Here is a 25,701-nt window from a genome sequence, read left to right as displayed (position 1 = left end):
ATCTAGAATACCCTTTTAAGACCAACATGTAGTAACAGATCTAAAATGACCATCCATTTAAAAAATGGTAGCATAATTATGATAAGGTCTATAAAGTGTGGTATGTCAGCACCATATAAGTGAATAAAATAAAATGAAGCATGCAGTGTGAACATTACCTTAAATGGATTTGATGAGATTACTAAGGTTTTTAACAGATATGCTCATGTCATTTTGTTATCTCATGTACATTTTGCCATGCTTTTTTTTTTCAATATAAACCTATGAAAACAAATCACTCTGATTTCTTTACATTCTGTATGTAGCACTTCCTGTTGCTGTAGCCAACCAAACCCCTAAAGACTTCTCCTTTCTCTGCCCCAGCTCCAGCATCTCCCCTAACACTCAGCTAGTTTATAGCTTCTCTCACCCAGCTAGTTACATGGACACTCCCCTATCACTGCCCCTTACTACCCCAAGCTAGTTTATAGCTCCTCCCACTCAGCTAGTTACATAGACACTTTCCTATCACTGCCCCTAACACTCAGCTACTTTATAGCTCCTCCCACCCAGCTAGTTACATAGACACTTTCCTATCACTGCCCCTAACACTCAGCTACTTTATAGCTCCTCCCACCCAGCTAGTTACATAGACACTTTCCTATCACTGCCCCTAACACCCAGCTAGTTTATAGCTCCTCCCACCCAGCTAGTTACATAGACACTTTCCTATCACTGCCCTAACCCCCAGCTACTTTATAGCTCCTCCCACCCAGTTAGTTACATGGACACTTCCCTATCACTGCCCCTTACTACCCCCAGCTAGTTTATAGCTTCTCTCACCCAGCTAGTTACATGGACACTCCCATATCACTGCCCCTTACTACCCCCAGCTAGTTTATAGCTTCTCTCACCCAGCTTGTTACATGGACACTCCCATATCACTGCCCCTTACTACTCCAGCTAGTTTATAGCTCCTCCCACCAGCTAGTTACATGGACACTTCCCTATCACTGCCCCTTACTACCCCCAGCTAGTTTATAGCTCCTCTCACCCAGCTAGTTACATGGACACTCCCATATCACTGCCCCTTACTACCCCCAGCTAGTTTATAGCTCCTCCCACCTGCTAGTTACATAGACACACCCCTATCACTGCCACTTACTACCCCCCAGCTAGTTTATAGCTCCTCCCACCCAGCTAGTTACATAGACACTTTCCTATCACTGCCCCTAACTCCCAGCTAGTTTATAGATTCTCTCACCCAGCTAGTTACACAGACACTTTCCTATCACTGCCCCTAACAACAAGCTAGTTTATAGCTCCTCCCATCTATCTAGTTACATAGACACTCACTATCACTGCCCTAACACCCAGCTAGTTTATAGTTCCTCTCACCCATCTAGTTACATGGACACTTACCTATCACTGCCCCTTACAACCCCCCAACTAGTTTATAGCTCCTCCCACCCAACTAGTTACATAGACACTCACTATCACTGCCCTAACACCCAGCTAATTTATAGCTCCTCCTACCTATCTAGTTACATAGACACTCCCTTATCACTTCCCCTAACAAGTTAGTTTATAGCTCCTCCCACCAGCTAGTTACATAGACACACCCCTATCACTGCCACTTACTACCCCCCAGCTAGTTTATAGCTCCTCCCACCCAGCTAGTTACATAGACACTTTCCTATCACTGCCCCTAACTCCCAGCTAGTTTATAGCTTCTCTCACCCAGCTAGTTACATAGACACTCCCCTATCACTGCCCCTAACTCCCAGCTAGTTTATAGATTCTCTCACCCAGCTAGTTACACAGACACTTTCCTATCACTGCCCCTAACAACAAGCTAGTTTATAGCTCCTCCCATCTATCTAGTTACATAGACACTCACTATCACTGCCCTAACACCCAGCTAATTTATAGCTCCTCCTACCTATCTAGTTACATAGACACTCCCTTATCACTTCCCCTAACAAGTTAGTTTATAGCTCCTCCCACCAGCAAGTGTTACATAGACACTCCCCTATCACTGCCCCTAACACTCAGCTAGTTACACAGACACTTTCCTATCACTGCCCCTAACACCCAGCTAGTTTATAGCTCCTCCCACCAGCTAGTTACATGGACACTTCCCTATCACTGCCCCTAACACCCAGCTAGTTTATAGCTCCTCCCACCAGCTAGTTACATGGACACTTCCCTATCACTGCCCCTAACACTCAGCTAGTTTATAGCCCCTCCCACCAGCTAGTTACATGGACACTCCCTATCACTGCCCCTAACACCCAGCTAGTTTATAGCTCCTTCCACCAGCTATTTACATAAGCACTCCCCTATCACTGCCCCTAACACTCAGCTAGTTTATAACTCCTCCCACCAACTACATAGACACACCCCTATCACTGCCCCTTACAACCCCCAGCTAGTTTATAGCTCCTCCCACCAGCTATTTACATAAACACTCCCCTATCGCTGCCCCTAACACTCAGCTAGTTTATAACTCCTCCCACCAACTACATAGACACACCCCTATCACTGCCCCTTACAACCCCCAGCTAGTTTATAGCTCCTCCCACCCAGCTAGTTACATAGACACTCACTATCACTGCCCTAACACCCAGCTAATTTATAGCTCCTCCTACCTATCTAGTTACATAGACACTAGCTTATCACTTCCCCTAACAAGTTAGTTTATAGCTCCTCCCACCAGCAAGTTACATAGACACTCCCCTATCACTGCCCCTAACACCCAGCTAGTTTATAGCTCCTCCCACCAGCTAGTTACATGGACACTTCCCTATCACTGCCCCTAACAGCCATCTAGTTTATAGCTCCTCCCACCAGCTAGTTACATGGACACTTCCCTATCACTGCCCCTAACACTCAGCTAGTTTATAGCCCCTCCCACCAGCTAGTTACATGGACACTCCCTATCACTGCCCCTAACACCCAGCTAGTTTATAGCTCCTCCCACCAGCTATTTACATAAGCACTCCCCTATCACTGCCCCTAACACTCAGCTAGTTTATAACTCCTCCCACCAACTACATAGACACACCCCTATCACTGCCCCTAACACCCAGCTAGTTTATAACTCCTCCCACCCAACTAGTTACATAGGGGCAGGCTAGTTGAATAGACACTCCCCTATCATTGCCCCTTACAACACCAGCTAGTTTATAGCTCCCCCCACCAGCTAGTTAAATAGACACACCCCTATCACTGCTCCTAACACCCAGCTAGTTTATAGCCCCTCCCACCAGCTAGTTACATAGACACTCCCCTATCACTGCCCCTAATACCCAGCTAGTTTATAGCTCCTCCTACCCAGCTAGTTACATAGACACTCCCCTATCACCCAGCTAGTTTATAGCTCCTCCCACCAGCTAGTTACATAGACACACCCCTATCACTGCCCCTAACACCCAGCTAGTTTATAGCTCCTCCTACCCAGCTAGTTACATAGACACTCCCCTATCACTCAGCTAGTTTATAGCTCCTCCTACCCAGCTAGTTACATAGACACTCCCCTATCACCCAGCTAGTTTATAGCTCCTCCTACCCAGCTAGTTACATAGACACTCCCCTATCACTGCCCCTTACACCCAGCTAGTTTATAGCTCCTCCCACCAGCTAGCTATATAAACACTCCCCTATCATTGCTCCTGTTACTGCTTTGACACGCCCCTGAACCAGGCCCGGTGCTACAATAAGGCAGATCAAGCCTTAGGGCGCAGAGAAGGGGGGATAATGAAACTTTTTTATTGTCACATTTCTCCCCCCTCCCATGTCACATTTCTCCCCCTTCCATGTCACATTTCTCCCCCTTCCATGTCACATTTCTCCCCCTTCCATGTCACATTTCTCCCCCTTCCATGTCACATCACCCCCTCCATGTCACATTTCTCATCCCCCTCCATGTCACATCACCGCCTCCTTTTTACATCACCCCCACCGAGTTCTGGTTTCTGGTCGGGGGGCGCCAAAATGTAGCTTCGCTTGTGTGGGCAAAAATCCTTGCACCGGCCCTGCCCTGAACATAACATCATAGGAAATAGGAAACAGCTGCATGGACATGGTCATGGTCATGTGACCACAGCCTAGAATAGAAGATAGTAGCAATAAAGGTAAAAGAAAGACATTAATTACAAAATAACAGCTTCCCTCATAAGTGATTATTGTAAAGAGTGTTGATGTAAATTGGAAAACCTAAGCTAATAAATTCTGGGTTTAGCTGAAAAATGCTTTCGTTTCACAGTTGGATTGCTGGGATTTTAATAGGTTTTGCAGAAGCATTATATGAAGTGAAGCATATGCTACATTAAGTCTTGTTAAACACGAAGACTTTTATCTCCCAGTCTCTAGTGGTATATGTGATTAAGAAGCTATGTATGTGGTGATGGAGTTTAACCCCTTCCCAACCACTACAAGTAAATTTACTTCAGCGTTCGGGTATTTTAAACATTTTTTAACCACTGAGTGCTCGCTGCTTCACACAGCAGGCAGCTGGGATGAATTTGGTCCATCGACAATTACGTAGATCGCATACATTCAACCTCTCAGATGCCATGGTCAAATGTGACCACGGCATCTGAGAGCTTAAAGGGACACTGACAGGCCCAATTAGCATATTGAGTTATATATATCACAGTACAGGTCATATAAAGTGTATTAGAATCATGTAAGTATCCCCCCTGCCCACCTTATAAATAGGGAAATATAAAGTTTTATAACCTGCTTGTCCGGTCTCCAATCTGCCCAAGGGGCGGCGTTTCATCTGAAAATGCGCCCAGCCAGCCGCTCCCAACTGCCGTTCTGAAGCCCCGCCCAGCGCATAGCACTTGAGTCGGGAGAGTTGTAGCCGCCGCCCAGCGAATTGATGGGCGGCACCTGAATATCGCTTCTGGAAGCTAGGATCACATGGGGCGCCGGCCCGCGTCCACTTCCTGTAGGTGGAACGCAGGCGTGGAGTGCACAGGCTTACAGTCCGCCTATTCCTTGCTACTGCCCATGCGCCTGACTCAGCAGTGGAACGCATCGACAGAATATGCGTTTCACACAGTTCTTCTCCGCTGTACATGGTAAATGCATATAGCGGAGGGTCTGAAACTGTACCAGCGCTGGGATCCTAAAAATGAGTACTCCCTCCCTGTGGTCATGAGGAATTGACAAACATAAGGGACAGGGAATCACTCTATTTACATTTCCATAGCTTTCCATAGCTGGGCGACGGCTACAACTCTCCGGACTCAAGTGCTGCAGCCTCTGCTGTCGGGAGAGTTGTAGCCGCCGCCCAGCGAAGTGAATATTGATGAGCTGGGCGGGGCTTCAGAACGGCAGTTGGGAGCGGCTGGCTGGGTGCATTTTCAGATGAAACGCCGCCCCTTGGGCAGATTGGAGACCGGACAAGCAGGTTATAAAACTTTATTTATAAGGTGGGCAGGGGGGATACTTACATGATTCTAATACACTTTATATGACCTGTACTGTGATATATATAACTCAATATGCTAATTGGGCCTGTCAGTGTCCCTTTAAAGAGGACCTTTCACCGATTTTTACACTGTGAACTAAGAATACAGACATGGAGAGCGGCGCCCGGGAATCTCATTGCACTTACTATTATCACTGGGCGCCGCTCCGTTCTCCTGCTATGCCCTCCGGTATCTCCGGTCACAAAGTTATGGTAGGCGGAGTCTGCCCTTGTTCTGCTGTAGCGCTGGCCAATCGCATTGCAGAGCTCACAGCCTGGGAGAAAATAACCTCCCAGGCTGTGAGTGCTGTGCTGCGATTGGCCAGCGCTAGAGCAGAATAAGGGCAGACTCCGCCTACCATAACTTAGTGACTGAAATCTCCGCCTACTATAACTTAGTGGCCGGAGATACCGGAGGGCATAGCAGGAGAACGGAGCGGTGCCCAGGGATAACAGTAAGTGCAGTGAGATCCCCGGGCACTGCTCTCCATGTCTGTATTCTTAGTTCACAGTGTCATAATCGGTGAAAGGTCCTCTTTAAAGACGAGGAGCGCACACTCCCGGCCGTGTGCAGGCTTCCTCTAGCAAGGTCTGGGGGAACCAGACGTAGTGTGCGGCAGCCTCTGTACTTAGAAGTGGTACAATGCTAATGCATTGGAGTCTATGAGAAAAAGCTATATAATGATTGCTTGTTATAGTTCTCTAGGAGAATTATGAAAAGTGTAAAAAAAAAAATATATATATATATATATATATATATATATATATATATATATATATATTTACAAAAATAAAAAATTATAAAAATTCTAATCACTCCTCTTCCCCCAAAATTAAAATAAATATACATAAATAATTTTCAAAAATATATCACGAGCATCACCAAGTGCGAAAATGCTTGCTAATATTTATCCCATACGGCAAATGGCAAAACATAAAAAAAAATCTAACTGTCTGATTTGCCGTTTTTTGGTCCCTTCACCTCCCACAAAAAATGAATAAAAAGTGATCAAATAGTCATACACACCCCGGAATGGTATCAATGAAAAGTACAGATAGCCCCGCAAAAAATTAGTCCTAACACAGCTCTGTACACATAAAAGTAAAATGTTATGGAGATCGGAATATGACAATGCAAAGAAAAACTTTTTTTCCCAAACTTTAGAATTTTTTTCAGTATTAAAAACACAAGAAAAACTATACATACTGTATGTGGTATCATTGTAATTGTATTTATCCAGAGAATAAAAGTAACAGGTCAGTTTTACCGCATAGGAAACGGTAAAATAACCTCCATAAAATTCTGGCGGAATGGTGTTTTTCTATATAATTCCACCACCATTGGAATTTTTTCCCCGCTTCCCACCACATTATATGCAACCATAAATGGTGCGATTAGAAAGTACATCTTGTCCTTCAAAAAACAAGCTCTCATACGGCTATGTGATTATAAAAATATTATGGCTTTGTGAGGGCTTGGAGTAAAAAAAAAAAAAAAAACGGAAAATCACCCGTTCTGATAGAGAAAACATATCAGCCATACTGGAAGCAGTCAATGAACCTGATGGATGCACAGGATAATTGTGACAAACTGTGTTGAAAATAAAGATCCAAACCATAGAGGTAAAACCCGAAATTTTATCTGGACGTTCACTAAGGCCTCTTTCACACGAGCGTCGCGTGTGAGGGCCGGATAGGATGCGTCGCTGGAAAAAGTGCGAGTAGGTACGCAATTGAAGTCAATTTTGACTGCCATTGCGTTCCGATGTTCAGTTTTTCTCACGGGGGTGCAATGCGTTTTGCATGCGCGTGATAAAAAACTGGCTATGGTACCGAGACCCGAACTTCTTCACTGAAGTTCGGGTTTGGGTTGGTATTCTGTAGATTTTAATATTTTCCCTTATCACATGGTTATAAGGGAAAATAATAGCATTCTTAATGCAGAATGCATAGTAAACTGTAGATTGAAGTGTTATAAAAATAAAAAAAATTAACTCACCTTATCCAATTGATCACGCAGCCGGCATTGTCTTCTTGCTTCTTCTTTCAGGACCTGCAAAAGGACCTTTGGTGACGTAATCACGCTCACCACGTGGTGATCGCGGTGACGGCAGCGCAGGTCCTGCTGAATGAAGATTTCTATCTTCATTCAGTGGAACCTGCGCTGATGTAACCGCGCTCGCCACATGGTGAGCGCGATTACGTCACCAAAGGTCCTTCTGCAGGTCCTGAAAGAAGAAGCACGATGCCAGCTGCGCAATAAATTGGAATAGGTACCGTAAGTTAATTTTTTTTTTCATTTTTAACACCTCAATCTACAGTTTACTAAGCATTCTGCATTAAGAATGCTATTATTTTCCCTTATAACCATGTGATAAGGGAAAATAATACAGAAAATACACTTTAATGGGTTCCAGGGTTGCTTTCATCCCTATCACCTCCTAGAAACCATGCGTGAAAATCGCACCGCATCCGCACTTGTTCCCCTCAAGCATTGCACCCGTGCAGAATACTCACCCGTGTGAAAGGGTCCTTAGGCTCCTTTCATATCAGCGACATTAAGCTGGCAAACACAAACTGCACACAGATGTTGTCCGTATACTGTATGTTTTTATCACGCACCGACTCACTTAAATGGGCGAGTCTTATATGAACCTGCATGGTGCATGCTGCACCTTCCTCTGTGCAGGCCAATGGCCTCACATGTAAATTTCACCATTGACTGTAATGAGTTAGTCCGTGTGCTGTCGGTTCTTACATTCATGGGTATGTTAGCTTTCACATAGATATTATAATGATACCACAAGACGATTTCTTATTAGAGGTTAGCATAAAGTATAACTGCTACAGAGCAATGGATTTTAATTTTCATTGTAGCTTTATAGGAAGGAGCACAATACTCATATCTCACCATCCAAAGCAGTAGATTGACAGCCCAATTCCGAGCAAGGTGGCAATGCCATGTCTGACTTTTGGTCCACAATGAGAAGGAGGCAGACAGTATCGGAACAAGAAAGCCAAAATGAGTGCAGAGAGCTGCCCAGTGAGGAAAAGGCGCTAAAATAGAAAAAACAAAAAAACATTGTAACTGCATGCACATAGCTATAATATGACTTGATTTGTAAGAAATGCTATTAGCCAACAGAGGTGAACAGAGGTAGTGATCCTTTTGCACATACAGATGATCAGGTAGATTAATCGGTCTGTGCAAAAGGTGCCAGCAATCACCCAATGAATGAGGAAACGTCCATTCATCAGGTGATCCTGTCGTTCTGCCGACACCAAAAATCGTTGTTCCTGCGCAGCAGATAGTTCTGTCTAAACAGTGATCTACTGCCTAGGAACAATGATTCTCTATGGGGACAAGTGATCCCTGGATCAATTGCTTATCCCCATACAGTGGAGGTGTTTGCTGCAGGTAAATACAGCCCTCCTCTCCACTGACGAGCAGGCAATTATTGGGAACGTCTGCTTTTGTTCCCCATAATAAGCCAGATCATCGGCAAGTGTAAAAGGACCCTGAGCCAATTCAAATATACTGCCAATAGTATACCTGTCAACACGGTGACAATATTTTTATTGTTCTCCCATTTTTACTTGTTGAACCAGGAACAACATTTTCACAAAGGAAATTCTTCAGTCTAAGGCCTCTTTCACACGGGCGAGCACCCGCACTGAATCCTGACCCATTCATTTCTATGGGGCTGTGCACATGAGTGGTGATTTTCACGCATCACTTGTGCGTTGAGTGAAAATCGCAGCATGCTCTATATTGTCCGATTTTCACGCGACGCAGGCCCCATAGAAGTTAATGGGAAGCGTGAAAATCGCATAGCATCCGCAAGCAAGTGCGGATGCGGTGCGATTTACACGCACGGTTGCTAGGAGACGATCAGGATGGAGACCCGATCATTATTATTTTCCCTTATAACATGGTTATAAGGGAAAATAATAGCATTCTGAATACAGAATGCATAGTAAAACAGCGCTGGAGGGGTTAAAAAAAATTAAAAAATAATTTAACTCACCTTAGTCCACTTGATCGCGAAGCCCGGCATCTCCTTGTGTCTCCTTTTGCTGAACAGGACCTGGGGTGAGCATTAAATACAGGTAAAGGACCTTTGATGACGTCACTCCGATCATCACATGGTACGTCACATGATCTTTTACCATGGTGATTTACCATGGTAAAAGACCATGTGATGACCGGAGTGACGTCATCAAAGGTCCTTTACCTGTATTTAATGCTCACCCCAGGTCCTGTTCAGCAAAGGAGACACAACGCACCCGCCTCTTATCCGGGCCAAAAAACTGACGCCCGTGTGAAAGAGGCCTAAGGGCTCATGCACATGAACGTGTGCCAGCCGTGCCCGTATTGCGGTTTACAAACATGCTTTATATATTTTTTGCGGTGCAGATGGATCGCAGACCCATTAAAGTTGAATGGGTCTACATCTGTCAGCACTGGCCACACATATTGCGGTCCCCAATGCACGGCATGACACATTCGTGTACATGAGCCCTAAAGCTGGTTTTACATATCTGGTGGAATGACATAGCGATTTAACATTGTAGGGGAGGGGGCACCACCAACATTGTCCCTTAGGCTCCATTCACACGTCCGCAATTTTCCTTCCGCATCTGTTCCGCAATTTTGCGGAACAGGTGCGGATCCATTCATTTCAATGGGGGAGTATTTGCTTTGAAGCAGTTCCGCAAAAAAAATGAAGCATGTCCTACTTTTGGCCACAAATTGCTGTCCGTGGCCCCATTGTACTCAATGGGTCCGCAAAAAAGCGGATGACATGCGGAAAGACACCAAATATCATCCGCTTATCATCCGCATAACTCTAGCAGCATGTAGTCCTCCTTTTTTTATTTCTGTGGAAACACGGAATGGATGTGGATGCACTTTTGTAAAAAACTGAAGGTTTTTACGGAAACGCGGATCCGCAAAAAAACTGACCGTAAGGAAAATTGCGGACGCGTTAATGGAACCTAATGGTGAGGGATAAAATTGAACATACAATTTAATTGTTTCTCCAGGAATCTAGCAGATGTACATTAAACTGTAGGGGAAGTATGACTGCAGGATCAGACTACATAGTTTTTTCCAATCTGTTGACATGACATGGTACACAGCTTTCAATGAAGACCTGTAACCTCACCTGGAGGGCAGCTGTGCATGAACAGTGCGCCCTCCACCACTTTCAAGGCTCTGTTCTCGGTGGACCCGCACCTATCAGACAATGGGGACATATCTTAGTGATATGCCCCTTTGATACAGTTATAATTGTCTTTTGATTCAGAGACTGAGCAGACACAAAAGTGCGTAGCTGGTGACCAATGATGTTTGGATATAGCACCTGTGTGGGGAATCTATCTCTAACCTGCACCACTTTTTGTTTTTAAACTAGAGCCTTTGACAGAAAACCAACTGTCGGCTATTAAAACGATAATCTCCTTCATAATGTAGTGCTTCATTTACACGGTCCATAATCTGCCAAAGGAGGTGGTGAGGGCGAACGCGCTAAAAGAGTTCCTGGATGTATTTCTGGAGTGTAATAATGTTACAGGTTATAGTTACTAGATTTCTGGAGAAGGGTCGTTGATTCCCCCTGCACTGACAAGTAGTCTCGGCTCATAGGTCCAAAGCCGATTCATTCAGAAAAACTTTGATTTTAATGCTGTCTCCGTCCAGCATTAAAATGAATTGACTGAGCGTAGGCGGAATTCTAATTGGCCGCAGTCTGGTAAAACTTCTGTGAACTTATTCAGTATTCCTATCTGTGTCTTTGGATTCCTATTTTAAAATGTTTTTAAAGTCGTGTTTGTTACTGGCTGGTACCTTGGTACAAAACCCGACTTCAGATTCCTAATTCAATTTTTTTTTAAATATGCAGATAGCAATACCGAATTAACTCACTAAAGTCTTGCCAGATAAGAATTTTGCCTAAGCGCAGCCCATACATTACAAACAAAGGGGGTGATTTATCAAACCGGTGTAAAGTAGAACTAGTTGCCCATTGCAACCAATCAGGTTCCACCTTTCATTTTTGACAGCTCCTTTGGAAAATGAAAGGTGGAATCTGACTGGTTGCTATGGGCGACTAAGCCAGTTCATAAATGAAGCGCACCATCTGGCAGTCTGGCCTACAATGACATATCTCAATGAGTTATATCATAGCTTAAAAAGGTATCTGGGGGCACAGATGCTTTATTTGTGATAATTTGGATAGGTTAAAAAAAATCACTTTAGATCCAGAGGACCAGTGAAGAATCGGAACATGACGGAGGGGTAGGTACTGTGAAAACCATGTTTTTTCTGCAGGTTGGATTCAAGATGCATTTTCCCAATAGTACTGAAGAACACCACCACATTTTTGTTAGACGTAGTTTCTGTGCCTGTTATTTTCTAAGAAGTGACTTGAATATTTATGGAATATTGCTCAGCCCTGTATACTGCAGGTGACAACCAGATCCAGTAGCATTGTGAGCTACTCTCTTTCCATAGCTAACATTCACTACTGTGGAGGGATCTCAGTCCACCCTGCTGTTTCCATAAAATAGGCCATCTCTTCTGCTTCCTGTCCTGGCTCTTTAACTTCCTATTTGTTTAGACTTTTAGCACTTCTGACAGTCTTGCTTAAAGGGGTTCTCCGTCTTTTTCTTACTGATGATCTAATCCTCTGGTTAAGTCATCAGCATCAGATTGGCAGGGGTCCCCGGTGAATGGGGCAGAGCTGCGCCCAGGCCTCATGACATAATTGTGATGTCACTGGCCTGCGGGAAGCAGTGAGAAGACTTCAGCGCAGCTGCGAGTGCCGCTGCCTTCTCAACTAGCGGATGAGATGCTGATGACCTATCCAAAGGATAGATCACCAGTAAGAAAACAGCAGAAAACCCCTCCAATCCTATAAAAAGCCCCCCTATATGCCGGGACCCCCACACTGAATCTACTTACCTGGGTCTCCGCTCCCTGTGCCGCTCCTGGTCGGCAGATAGCAGGTGATGCTAGGGAGGCTCTTCCCTGTCCCTGCCTGCCATTGGCTGCCCCCCCACACAAGATGTTTTCATCCATGCACGGGAAGAAGCAGCAGCGGCGGTGCAGGGACCAGGAGCAGCGCAGGGAGCAGGGACTCAGGTAGGTATATTCAGTGTGGGTGGCACGGCATATGGGGGGACTGAATAACCCCTGTAACTTCCTCAGTCAGGCCGTCACAGCAACCAGAGAAATCCCCTGTAGTGATTCAATTAGAACATCACACATTACACTAATCAATGCAATGTCTTTATCTACTCCTATCAAAAGAACAATACAGCTGTCACACTATTATCCAAATTTTAAACCTGCTATAAGGGCTCATGCACACGGCTGTTGTTTTGGTCCACATCCGAACCACAGTTTTGGCGGCTTGGATGCAGACCCATTCACTTTAATGGGGCCACAAAAGATGCGGACAGCACTCCATGTGCTGTCCGCATCTGTTGCTCTGTTCCGTGGTCCGCAAAAAATATATATAACATGTCCTATTCTTGTCCGCGCTTTGCGGACAAGAATAGGCAGTTATATTAAAGGCTGTCTGTGCCGTACCGCAAAAATTGCGGAACGCACACGGACACTATCCGTGTTTTGCAGATCCGCAGTTTACGGACCGCAAAACACACAACGGTCGTGTGCATGAGGCCTTATAATGAGCATTACCTTGCAGATAAAGGGGTCATTTATTAAACCAAAATATGTCTATATTAGGCTTATTTCTGGCGCAGATTGTGGCGCAAAGGTCCTTTGCATCTGTGACTTTTCCTTCGCTCACGCCAGTTCTAAAAAAGCGGGCATGGCTTGGGAAGGGGACGGGCCAGAAGGCCGTTTTATTTACCACTTTCTACACCTGGTTTAGGCATAGAAAATGGTCTAAATGTAAGACAGCAAGGAAACTGTCCTACATTTAGAAGCGGCGGTGGATGAGCCAAAGTTATGCAGAAGCTTGCGCCTCTACATAACTGAGACGGATCCATTGCCAGTGCTGGGCCTCATCAAGACTAGCATCTAAAACGCTGGTCTTAGGCCTCATGCACATGACCGTTGTTTTGGTCCGCACCCGAGCTGCAGTTTTTGCGGCTCGGGTGCGGACTCATTCACTTAAATTGGGCCGCAAAAGATGCGGACAACACTCCGTGTGCCGTCCGCATCCGTTGCTCCGTTCCATGGTCCGCTAAAAAAATATAACCTGTCCTATTCTTGTCCGTTTTGTAGACAAGAATTTGTGTTACTACAGATGAATAATGCGTTTTATTTAATTACCAATCGCATAGTACTGCTGAAACGAAAAAGAAATGCGGCCCCAATTTTTTTTTTAAAGGCGTTTCTATGAATATTGCGTTAAAAAATACCTCTGATGTAAGTGTCCCCTACATATGATTCTTCTTTAAAATCCATGTGTTATGTAGCAAATCATGATATCACTGTACACAGCATATGTATTTCATTATTTTAAGAGGCTGACGCTGCAATCCAACATCTTGAAATAATAAACTTGAATGCAGAGAATACAATCCAGCATAGCCCTTATCAGGCTGTATTGCTTAAAATGACCAACAACATAGGCCCCTTTGTTGCATTGAAGCCATTAACTCTTAATTGCTGTGTTCTAGTCACAATAAAACGTTATATCCACATGCAATAATGTACAGATATTACAATATTAGAGTGCCCAAGCTGGACGAAAAAGAAAGTTATGTTAAAAAAAAGTCACAAAAGTGAAAAAAGTATGATACCATTTTAGGCTGACTAAGGCCTCTTGCACACAACCGTATGTATTTTGCGGTTTGCACAAAACTGATCCGCAAAAAATACGGATGACATCCGTGTGCATTCCGTATTTTGCAGGACATAACTGCTGGCTCCTAAAAGAACAGTCCTGTCCTTGTCTGTGATGCGGACAATAATAGGACATGTTAAATTTTTTTGCGTAACGAAAATATGGACATACGGAAATGGAATGCACACTGAATACCTTCAGTTTTTTTGCGGACCCAATAAATTGAATGGTTCCGTATACGGAACAGAAACCGAATAAAAATACGTTCGGGTGCCAGAGGCCTTAGGGCTCGTTCACACGACCGTATGTCTTTTTCAGTGTCTTGCGGGCCATTTTTCCCGGATCAGTTTTTCCATTTTTTTTTCAGTAGTGTTTCCGGTTCCATTCCATTTTTCCATATGGCATATACAGTATACAATAATTACATAGAAAAAATTGAGCTGGGCATAAAATTTTTAATAGATGATTCCGCAAAAACGGAATGGATACGGAAGACATACGGAGTACATTCCGTATATGTGTTTCATTTTTTTCGGACCCATTTACTTGAATGGAGCCATGGAACGTGATTTGCGGGCAATAATAGGACATGTTCTATCTTTCAGGCCGAGTTCACACGAACGTTTTTTTTGCGACTGTACGGGCTGTTTTTTGGTGTTCCGTATACGGTCCATATACAGAACCATTCATTTCAATGGTTCCGCAAAAAAAACTGAATTTACTCCGTATGCATTCCGTTTCCGTATTTCCGTTCTGTTGAAAGATAGAACATGTCCTATATTTGGCCGCAAATCACGTTCCGTGGCTCCATTCAAGTCAATGGGTCAGCCAAAAAAACGGAACACATACGGAAATGTATCCGTATGTCTTCCGTATCCGTTCCGTTTTTTCGGAACCATCTATTGAAAATGTTATGTCCAGCCCAATTTTTTCTATGTAATTACTGTATACTGTACATGGCATACGGAAAAACAGAACGGAAACACAACAGAACTCAAAAACGGAACAACGGATCCGTGAAAAACGGACCGCAAAAAACTATAAAAGCCATACGTTTGTGTGAACTAGGCCTCAATGGAATGGAAAAACGGAAATACGGAAACGGAATGCATACGGAGTACATTCTGTTTATTTTTGCGGAACCATTGAAATTAATGGTTCAGTATACGGACCATATACGGAACGCAAAAGCGGCCCGTATACGGAACACAAAAAACTTTGTGTGAACGAGCCCTTAGGCTCCCTTCACACCTCCGTGGTGTGTTGCGGACCCGCAAATTGCGGATCCGCAACACACCCGCCCGGCACCCCTATAGAAATGCCTATTCTTGTCCGCAAGCTGCGGACAAGAATAGGACATGTTCTATCTTTTGCAGAGCTGCGGACCCGAAGATCGGGGCCGCGCTCCGCAAATGCGAACAGCACACTGTGTGCTGTCCGCATCCATTCGGTCCCCAAAGAAAATGAATGGGTTCGCACCCGTTCCACAAAATTGCAGAACGGATGCGGACCCATTTGCGGACGTGTGAATGGAGCCTTACGGTGTGATCGTGCTCTCCGGATCCAGTACAGAATGATAGTTCCACATGTCCACCGGACGCCATTGACTATATTGGGATTCGACCAAACAAAAAAGCGTTTCATGCAGCGATTTTTTGTTTTCATTCGACTCCAGAATTTATGCTTGGGGGTGGCAGGATCCCATTATGGCCAATTGGGTCCAGTGGACACGCCACACTATCTGCTTATCCCAGATCCGGAGAACACCATCAGGATTTATTTTTGTCCCGCTATGGGACTTCAACATTTCAGGGTCTGATACCTGTTTCAATGCAGTGCAATACATCTGTATTTGCATCGCTGCAGTGCAATACACCTGCATCGCATCGCTGACATGGAGGTAAGTATAAGGCTGGGTTCAGACCTGAGCGTTTTACAGCGCGTTCCTACGTGCTGTAAAACGCTCAACAAGGAGAAACCAATGCTTCCCTATCGGCATGGTTCTCACCTGGACGTTTTACAGCGCGTACGATCGCGCTTGTAAAACGCCCAACGCCCCAAGAAGTTCAGGAGCTTCTTTGGGGCATCTTGTCACGCGTTCCTGTACATAGACTTCCGGGAACGCGTAACAATGGGCGTTTGCATACTACCGGAGCCGCGTATGTGAGACGCCGGAGAATCGAGCATACACAGCGCTCAGGTCAGGACGCTCAGGTCTGAACCCAGCCTAAGTGTTTTTTTTTTTATATATGTACAATAGTTTTACTGGCACATTGGGGGGGGGGGGGCTCTTGGTACTGGCACATTAGGGAGGCTGTTGTTACTGGCTCATTGGGGGGCTCTTGTTACTGGCACATTGGGGGGGCTCTTGTTACTGGCACATTGGGGGGGGCTCTTGTTACTGGATAATTGGGGGGGGGGGCTCTTGTTACTGGCTAATTGGGGGTGCTCTTGTTACTGGCTAATTGGGGGGGGGGGCTCTTGTTACTGGCTAATTGGGGGGGTTCTTGTTACTGGCTAATTGGGGGGGTTCTTGTTACTGGCTAATTGGGGGGGCTCTTGTTACTGGCTAATTGGGGGGGCTCTTGTTACTGGCCCATTGGGAGGCCTCTTGTTACTGGCACATTGGGGGGGGGCTCTTGTTACTGGCACGTTGGGGGGGCTCTTGTTACTGGCACATTAGGGGGGCTCTTGTTACTGGCACATTAGGGGGGCTCTTGTTACTGGCACATTGGTGGGGTGGTTACTGGCACATTGGTGGGGCGGTTACTGGCACATTAGGGGGGGGGCGCTTGTTACTGGCACATTGGGGGGGCTCTTGTTACTGGCACATTGGGGGGGCTCTTGTTACCGACACATTGGGGGGGCTCTTGTTACTGGCACATTGGGGGAGGGCATATTTTACTGGCACATGATGGGGGCACATTTTACTGGCACATGATAGGGGGGAACTTATTACTGGCACATGATTGGGGGCACTTATTACTTGGACATGATTGGGGGCACTTATTACTGGCACATGATTGGGGCACTTATTACTGGCACATGATTGGGGCACTTATTACTGGCACATGATGAGGGCACTTATTACTGGCACATGATTGGGGGCACTTATTACTGGCACATGATTGGGGCACTTATTACTGGCACATTATTGGTGGGCACTATATGGGCATCTACTGAGGCCACAAAGAAGGGGTATTTTATATGGGGGGCTCTGTACAGTAGCATTTTATACTGGGACATATTATGGTGGGTACTATGGGGAAGGGGGGAGAGGAGTACTATGGGGTCATCTACGGAGGGCACTAAGAAGGGGTATTTTAAACTTGCAAATTATTATTTAAACTAGGAGGAAGGGGGAGAGGAGCACTATGGGGGCATTTACTGGGGGCACTATATAGGGATATTTTACACTGGCACATTATGGGGACATTAGCTCAACTGGGGGCATTACAAGGGGGTATTTTTTGCACTGTCACATTACAAGGAGAATTATTTCTACTGGGGGGGCATTATGGTGGGCTTTATTACTCCCCCGTGGTATGAGCCCCCTAGTAGAAGCACCAGCCTCTCCCTGCTCTGCTATACCTTCTCCAAATCCTTCTTGTGAAATCTTTCTCATTAGGATAAAACACATCAGCTCCACCGAGCCCCCCAGCTGTTGAAGTGGTGTCCGAGATCCCCAAGGGCCAAGCCAAGTAATTGTAAGTTTTCATGTGAAATGTTTGTTATACACATATAGCATACACTGTGCCACACAATATACAGTATACCTCTACACTGTGCCCCACAATATACAGTATACCTCTACACTGTGTAGTCTGTTCTATAAGCACCATTGTTTTGTGGCGGCGGACAGAAAATAATCTGGAAGTGCCCCTCCCGAGACCAGGCTCTGGATCCGCTACTGCTCTAGAGCAATCATGGGCTGGAGCTTACCTGCTGTGGTAACAGATCCTGGTGGCAATTTTGTTGGAATGGACATGAGGGTGCAGAAGCAATGCAGTTTGCTCACTATGGTTCCTCTGCTCTCCTGAGAGTTGACAGTGATCCCACAGGACAGGCAAGTATACATGTGGATAACATGAGTGTAAGTCATCTATTTAACACGTGTGTGTAATGTGTATGTATTTATGTAAGGCTACTTTCACACTAGTGTTCGATCGGATCCGTTCTGAACGGATCCGATCATATTAATGCAGACGGAGGCTCCGTTCAGTACGGATCCGTCTGCATTAATAACTTAGAAAAAATTCTAAGTGTAAAAGCAGCCTGAGCGGATCCGTTCAGACTTTCAATGTAAAGTCAATGGGGGACGGATCCGCTTGAAGATTGAGCCATATGGTGACATCTTCAAGCGGATCCGTTCCCATTGACTTACATTGTAAGTCTGAACGGATCCGCTCGCCTCCGCACGGCCAGGCAGACAGCTGAACGCTGCAAGCAGCGTTCAGCTGTCCAGCCTGTCCGTGCGGAGGCGAGCGGAGCGGAGGCTGAACGCCGCCAGACTGATGCAGTCTGAGCGGATCCGCTCCATTCAGACTGCATCAGGGCTGGACGGAGGCGTTCGGGTCCGCTCGTGAGCTCCTTCAAACGGAGCTCACGAACGGACCTATGAACGCTAGTGTGAAAGTAGCCTAAAGTGCATATATGTGTATGATGTGTAAGCATGTGTGTGTATATATATATATATATATATGTTTAATGTGTATTTACATATATGCGTGTATTGTGTATATATGTTTGTGCAATGTGTACATGTATGTATTATATCTGTATGTGTGTATTATAGCAGTACTATTTGTTTGTGTCGTGTGATATAGTCTATGTAGATCATATCAGTTTAGTGATTAGTTTAGTGCACACTTTCACTAACCGCCTATGATGCATTTCTGAGCCCCAGGTTCAGTTCTACTTTCCTCGTAGTGAATGACCTTTGCATTACAATTTAGTGATACTGTGTTTCCCGATAAGCCAGCAATTTTCCATCTTTGTGTGTGATAAGCTCCAGACCATGAAATATATTATACAACACTAAGTTAAAGTTAAGGCCCAAGAATCAACATTTCTCCAAACTGGTAGAAACCTGTAAAAATAGATACAGAAAATATTCCTACTATTCAGTTTCTCCTATCCCAAACATCTGGTCGGCATCTGGCCTGTGTATACATTCTAGTGGAGGCCACCTCTCAAGGCCTAGTGTACAGTATTCCCCTATTTTTGCAGGTTACTGTGTGAGGAAATGTGCAATTCTTCTAGACATTAGTCAAATATCTTTTATTCATTGTGTTTAGAGGAGTTGTTCCCCAAAGTAAAAAAAGGCCCTGAAAGTGATTAGCTTAAAAAAAAAAAAAAAAGCCAATTTACTCTTCAATGGCGCCCTGTTCCAGTACCGAGGGTACTGTCCCAGATGCCCTGTGGACCGGTAGTGTGATGCCCCAAATTGCGCAACTTTTAGGCAGATTTTTGTTGCAGACACATTAGTAAATCTGGGTCATTGCTTGTACATGACAATTTGGTGCTCTACTGAAGCACCGGACAGTGGAACACATAATATGGAACCGTAGAGACGTGTCACCATACCGGCTCTCCTGAACGCGGTGAAGTAGGGCACACTGCACATATACAGGTTCTTTGGGAGTCCTATGCATTGCCATGGGCGCAACTGGCTATTTTCGGAAGTCCCATAGCAGTGAATGAAGAGTGCACCGTGCATGTATGGCCACTTCTGCATTTACCACTATGAGACTGCTGGAAAATGCAGAGTGAGCGATCGACTATTTTCTGAACTCCCATAACGGTGAATGGAGGGTGGCTGTGCCTGCACTCTCCTTCAATTTGGGGGCCTATTATGGAGATAGGGCGGTGTTGTTCTCATCTCTGGAACCTACTCCTATCTGACATTGGTGGCATATCCCAGTGACATACCACCAATGTCTGACACGGGAATACCATTTAGGGTCCATTCACACGTCCGTTGTTTCTTTCCTGATCAGTTCCGTTTTTTGCTGAACAGATCTGGACCAGATCTGGACCCATTCATTTTCAATGGGTCCTGAAAAAAAATCTGACATTGTGCTGTCTGTTTTTTTTCAGGACCCATTGAAAATGAATGGGTCCAGATCTGGTCCAGATCTGTTCAGCAAAAAACGGAACAGATCAGGAAACAAACAACGGACGTGTGAATGGACCCTTAAAGAAAGCCTGTAACCTCTCCTGACGTGACGGTTTTAGTAACTACTTATATCCACCATTTATGATAGATCATCAGCATCTGATCGGCGGGGGTCCGACACCCGCCGATCAGCTGTTTGAGAAGGCAGTAGTGCTCCAGGAGCGCAGCGGCCTTCTCACTGTTTACCGCAGGCCCAGTGACGTCACAACTTGTATCAACTGGCCTGGGAGCGGCTAAGCTTGCCCATAACCCGGACCCTGTACAGATGGTGTATTATATGACTGCTTAACACTTAGGTTACATGCACACGAACGTTGTTTGTTTCCGTGTCCGTTCCGTTTTTTTGCGGATAGGATGCAGACCCATTCATTTCAATGGGTCCGCAAAAAATCTGTATGTCCGTTCCGTAGCCTCACAAAAAAAATAGAACATGTTCCATTCTTGTCCGTTTTAGGCATTGTTACAATGGATCCGCAAAAAAAAATGGAATGCATATGGATGTCATCCGTTTTTTTTGCAGATCAGCAATTTGAGGACCGCAAAAAACATAAGGTCGTGTGCATGTAGCCTTAAAATAACACTTTCTTCAGGGGTTTTCATATTTTAGTGTATATTTAATAAAAGGTATGTTTTAATTAAAGGGGTTGTCCGGGATTGGGGACATTGTTGTATGTGTATAACAGTCCCCTAAATATTACATTCATGCCTGTCCTACCTTTAACTGACATTTCTGATGCCCCTTTTTGAATTCACAAAATCTCAACCGGAAGGGCCGTTGTTCTAAGAGTCAGTGACGTACCGGGTCCCTTTCTGCAGAGCGAAGCCTCTTCTTCCGCTTCGCAAGGAGCCCGGTGATGTCACCGTCAGCCAAACTAATTATTCACAGCGCATGGATGGGCAGTAGCTCGGCGGCAACAAACTGCGCTGGTCCAGTGACGTCACCGGGCAGGGCGCTTTATTATCAGTTAAGGAGGCAGAGTTTAGGGGCGTAACTAAGGGGGATGAATATGTGAGGCAGGAGGTGGCATATGAATCAGGGGGGGCGGATGCACAGAGGAGCAGACAGACACCAGAAACCACACGATGCTGCTCTGCGCTGGGACCCAGAAGGCAGTGCGGCAGGAAGTTACTGCACACATAAACATAGATGTCAACAATCCAGTGGGGGACTGTCGGAGCAGTGCTGATGTAAATAAATACTGAAAAACATCTGGGGGGACCTTGAAACAGCTATTAATAGTGAGCAAACTGTTTTGTAAAAAAAATAATTGATCCTGGACAACCCCTTTAAGGGAGATTTTTGATATGTGATTAGTTTTTGTTACACTCCTGACGACTATCCTATATGTGTTGTGAATGACATAAAGTCACATGAATTAGGTGTGACCAACCTGGAGATATCAATAAACAATGTATCCAGGAGTGACCAGCTTCACAGCGACTGTTGGTGCAAACAATGGAGATGAATGAGGCTCTCCAAGGTCTGATCAGTAACGAAAAAATACTAAAATATCATCTGATGGGATGGAAAGAGGCTCGCCACATGGAAGCTATTCTGCTTGGACGTTCCTATAGCTTTACGACCGGCTCTGATGAAATGACAGCACTGTCATACTGTACCTTGTGTCATCTCAGGTGAACCTATACACTAACGCAGATTAGCACAATCGCCAACTCCCTCTTAACAGGTTTGTAATTGCTTCCTTTACAGGTAGATCAACCCCACAATAAGGTAGGGAGGCGACAAAGAATTTATATTCACAGCAGTCTCCCCTTCAGCCCATCATTAGGCACAGACTGCACTTATTGCCAGCTTTCTGATAGAAAATAATGGTCTCACGTACGGCAACTGAAGGTCCTCATACTGGTCTAAAGCTGAGACGATTTCAACCAGAACCATCGTTCTTCGGGTTAAATTAAACAACAAATAACGGATTTAGGCGACCGATGGCAGATCATCATCTGAAAACAAGTAGGCCGTGTTTCCAATTTTCATCTCATAGTCGGACAACAGATGTTTTGTTCAAAGTAAGACCATGCGTGGACGAAACATCTTTCTTTGACAGAACGTTCCCAGAAATATCTTGTCCATACTGATAGGAACTCATTACCCTCATTTACTGTGAGCTAGAAAATGATGAGAATTATTTTTTGCGGACACAGGAAAATAGATTTTTTTTAGGCTGCCCGTAAATTTCTTGACAGTTGGCAACGCTGCCTAAGAGCTTAAAAAGAGACCAAATGCGCTGCCGCAAAACTTCAGGGCCGTGGCTGGCAGAGAAAACTGAGTGGAGCCTCTTGTGCAATGACAACACCCTTGTTGCACCAAGAGGCCTTATTTACATAACATAAAAACACTTATTTCTCGGAATTGGGGGCACATATCGAGAAGCAACAGCATAAGGCTACTTTCACACTAGCGTTCGGGTTTCCGTTCGTGAGCTCCGTTTGAAGGAGCTCACGAGCGGACCCGAACGCAGCCGTCCAGCCCTGATGCAGTCTGAATGGAGGCGGATCCGCTCAGACTGCATCAGTCTGGCGGCGTTCAGCCTCCGCTCCGCTCGCCTCCGCACGGACAGGCGGACAGCTGAACGCTGCTTGCAGCGTTCGGGTGTCCGCCTGGCCGTTCGGAGGCGTGCGGATCCGTCCCAGGCTACTTTCACACTAGCGTTCGGGCGGATCCGTTCTGAACGGATCCGCTCATAATAATGCAGACGGAGGCTCCGTTCAGAACGGATCCGTCTGCATTATATTAGCAAAAAAAAGCTAAGTGTGAAAATAGCCTGGGACGGATCCGTCCAGACTTTCAATGTAAAGTCAATGGGGGACGGATCCGCTTGAAGATTGAGCCACATTGTGGCATCTTCAAACGGATCCGTCCCCATTGACTTACATTGAAAGTCTGGACGGATCCGCACGCCTCCGAACGGCCAGGCGGACACCCGAACGCTGCAAGCAGCGTTCAGCTGTCCGCCTGTCCGTGCGGAGGCGAGCGGAGCGGAGGCTGAACGCCGCCAGACTGATGCAGTCTGAGCGGATCCGCCTCCATTCAGACTGCATCAGGGCTGGACGGCTGCGTTCGGGTCCGCTCGTGAGCTCCTTCAAACGGAGCTCACGAACGGAAACCCGAACGCTAGTGTGAAAGTAGCCTAAGTCAATGGGGACGGATCCGTTTGAAGATGCCACAATGTGGCTCAATCTTCAAGCGGATCCGTCCCCCATTGACTTTACATTGAAAGTCTGGACGGATCCGTCCCAGGCTATTTTCACACTTAGCTTTTTTTTGCTAATATAATGCAGACGGATCCGTTCTGAACGGAGCCTCCGTCTGCATTATTATGAGCGGATCCGTTCAGAACGGATCCGCCCGAACGCTAGTGTGAAAGTAGCCTTAGAAACTGGTGACAAGTGCAGATCTAGAGAGGCAGATGGCGGACCACAAAATAGCCAATGGTCGTGTGCGTGAGCCCTAACACTGTAGACTTGCAACACATGTATAGTCCTGCCCTGCTTGTCACCATTGTCACCAGCAGAACATCTTCCAGCGTGAAAGGGCCCTCAGACAATAGTACATTCCAAACTGAGGAATACCAGAGCTGCTGGGTTTCTGTCCTGTCACTGATAACCATGGCACGCCTATGGGGAACACGGCGGTACTGGGTGTTGTCAGCTGCCACTTCTCTGTGGAGGAGAAACTTTGTATCAGTCCCTAATGCTAGCACTAAGTGCGGCCACAGCCGGGGCTGATGCTGAGGTACAAGGGGCCAGCAGTCCCTAATGCTAGCACTAAGTGCGGCCACAGCCCGGGCTGATGCTGAGGTACAAGGGGCCAGCAGTCCCTAATGCTAGCACTAAGCGGCCACAGCCGGGCTGATGCTGAGGTACAAGGGGCCAGCAGTCCCTAATGCTAGCACTAAGCGGCCACAGCCGGGGCTGATGCTGAGGTACAAGGGGCCAGCAGTCCCTAATGCTAGCACTAAGTGCGGCCACAGCCGGGGCTGATGCTGAGGTACAAGGGGCCAGCAGTCCCTAATGCTAGCACTAAGTGCGGCCACAGCCCGGGCTGATGCTGAGGTACAAGGGGCCAGCAGTCCCTAATGCTAGCACTAAGCGGCCACAGCCGGGGCTGATGCTGAGGTACAAGGGGCCAGCAGTCCCTAATGCTAGCACTAAGTGCGGCCACAGCCGGGGCTGATGCTGAGGTACAAGGGGCCAGCAGTCCCTAATGCTAGCACTAAGTGCGGCCACAGCCGGGGCTGATGCTGAGGTACAAGGGGCCAGCAGTCCCGCTCAGTGACGTCACCGGCCGGCACCGCGGACATTTCCCGTCCTACACCCGGCACCTCCCTGTGCTCCTCTAACGTTTACACTGACTGTACAATGATAAGAGTCGTGCACAGCACACAGGCTTGTTTATTACCCCGCGGCCTCTCACTCCCATCATACTTCGAGAACTCGGGCACAGCATACGCAGCTAGCAATCACTATGCGGCGGCTCATTCATTCAGTAGTCACAGCCAGTGAGAAGAAAACCGCTGATAATTCCCAGTCTAACCGGTTACAGATCACTTTTTACATGCATTGAACGCTCCCCACACAGGAGGAGCAGAACTGCGTCCAGGCAATGCAAGGGTTACCACGTCCCGGCGACAGTGACAGCCGCACACACGGACAGACACACGTACACACCTGTTCTGTGGGGAGGCCCCTGAGCGTTTGCCGCACCGCCTGTAAGGGCGACCCTCCGGAGTCCCCCGCTTCCCTCATACTCTCTCCGCTCGCAGCCTCTTCCTGAGTGATGTGCTGCTCCACACCCGTTCTTCACTGACTTCACTGACACTTTACCTACTAGGACACCCGCCCACACACCACTCCCGAAAAGCCGCCAGGGCTGCACCTTGCGCTGTGAATGGAGGGAGGGTGCCTGAAGAATTCAGACCTGATCATTGGGGTTATGGAGACCCTCAGGAGACAAACCCACTCAAGTCAACTGGGCTCATGCACTAACTTTCTACGCCAGTTTTTGGGAGCAGAAAAGTGCCACATTTTGTCACCACTGCTGTTTTGTGTCAAAATGTGTGATTTTCCCCCCCAGCTGTTTCTGACCCCCTTCACACTTTTCCAGAATGTGAGCTGGAGGGGGCAGGAGCTCCATGGCAGACAGAAATGGATTTATCATACCTCCCAACTTTCTGGACAGTGAAAGAAGGACACTTATGGTTCATTGTGTGAAAGATCCA

At 46.2% G+C, this 25,701-nt stretch overlaps 1 protein-coding gene across 1 annotated transcript in view; it reads right to left on the bottom strand.

The window, feature by feature from the left end:
- Positions 1-25,277, bottom strand: part of LOC122933171 (lysophospholipid acyltransferase 2-like) — an 89,816-nt gene extending 64,539 nt beyond the window's left edge. The window contains exons 1-2 of the mRNA XM_044288005.1: positions 25,151-25,277; positions 8,373-8,518 (exon numbers count right to left, since the gene is read on the bottom strand). Coding sequence (XP_044143940.1) covers positions 8,373-8,518; positions 25,151-25,228 — 224 coding nt within the window. The 5' untranslated portion in view covers positions 25,229-25,277. The remainder of the gene's footprint in view (positions 1-8,372; positions 8,519-25,150) is intronic.
- Positions 25,278-25,701: the final 424 nt, after the last annotated feature.

This window comes from Bufo gargarizans, chromosome 3 (assembly GCF_014858855.1).
Source record: "Bufo gargarizans isolate SCDJY-AF-19 chromosome 3, ASM1485885v1, whole genome shotgun sequence".
NCBI classification, from domain to species: Eukaryota; Metazoa; Chordata; class Amphibia; order Anura; family Bufonidae; genus Bufo; species Bufo gargarizans.
The sequence above is the reverse complement of the archived record's forward strand: the minus strand, read 5'-3'. Positions and strand labels throughout refer to the sequence as shown.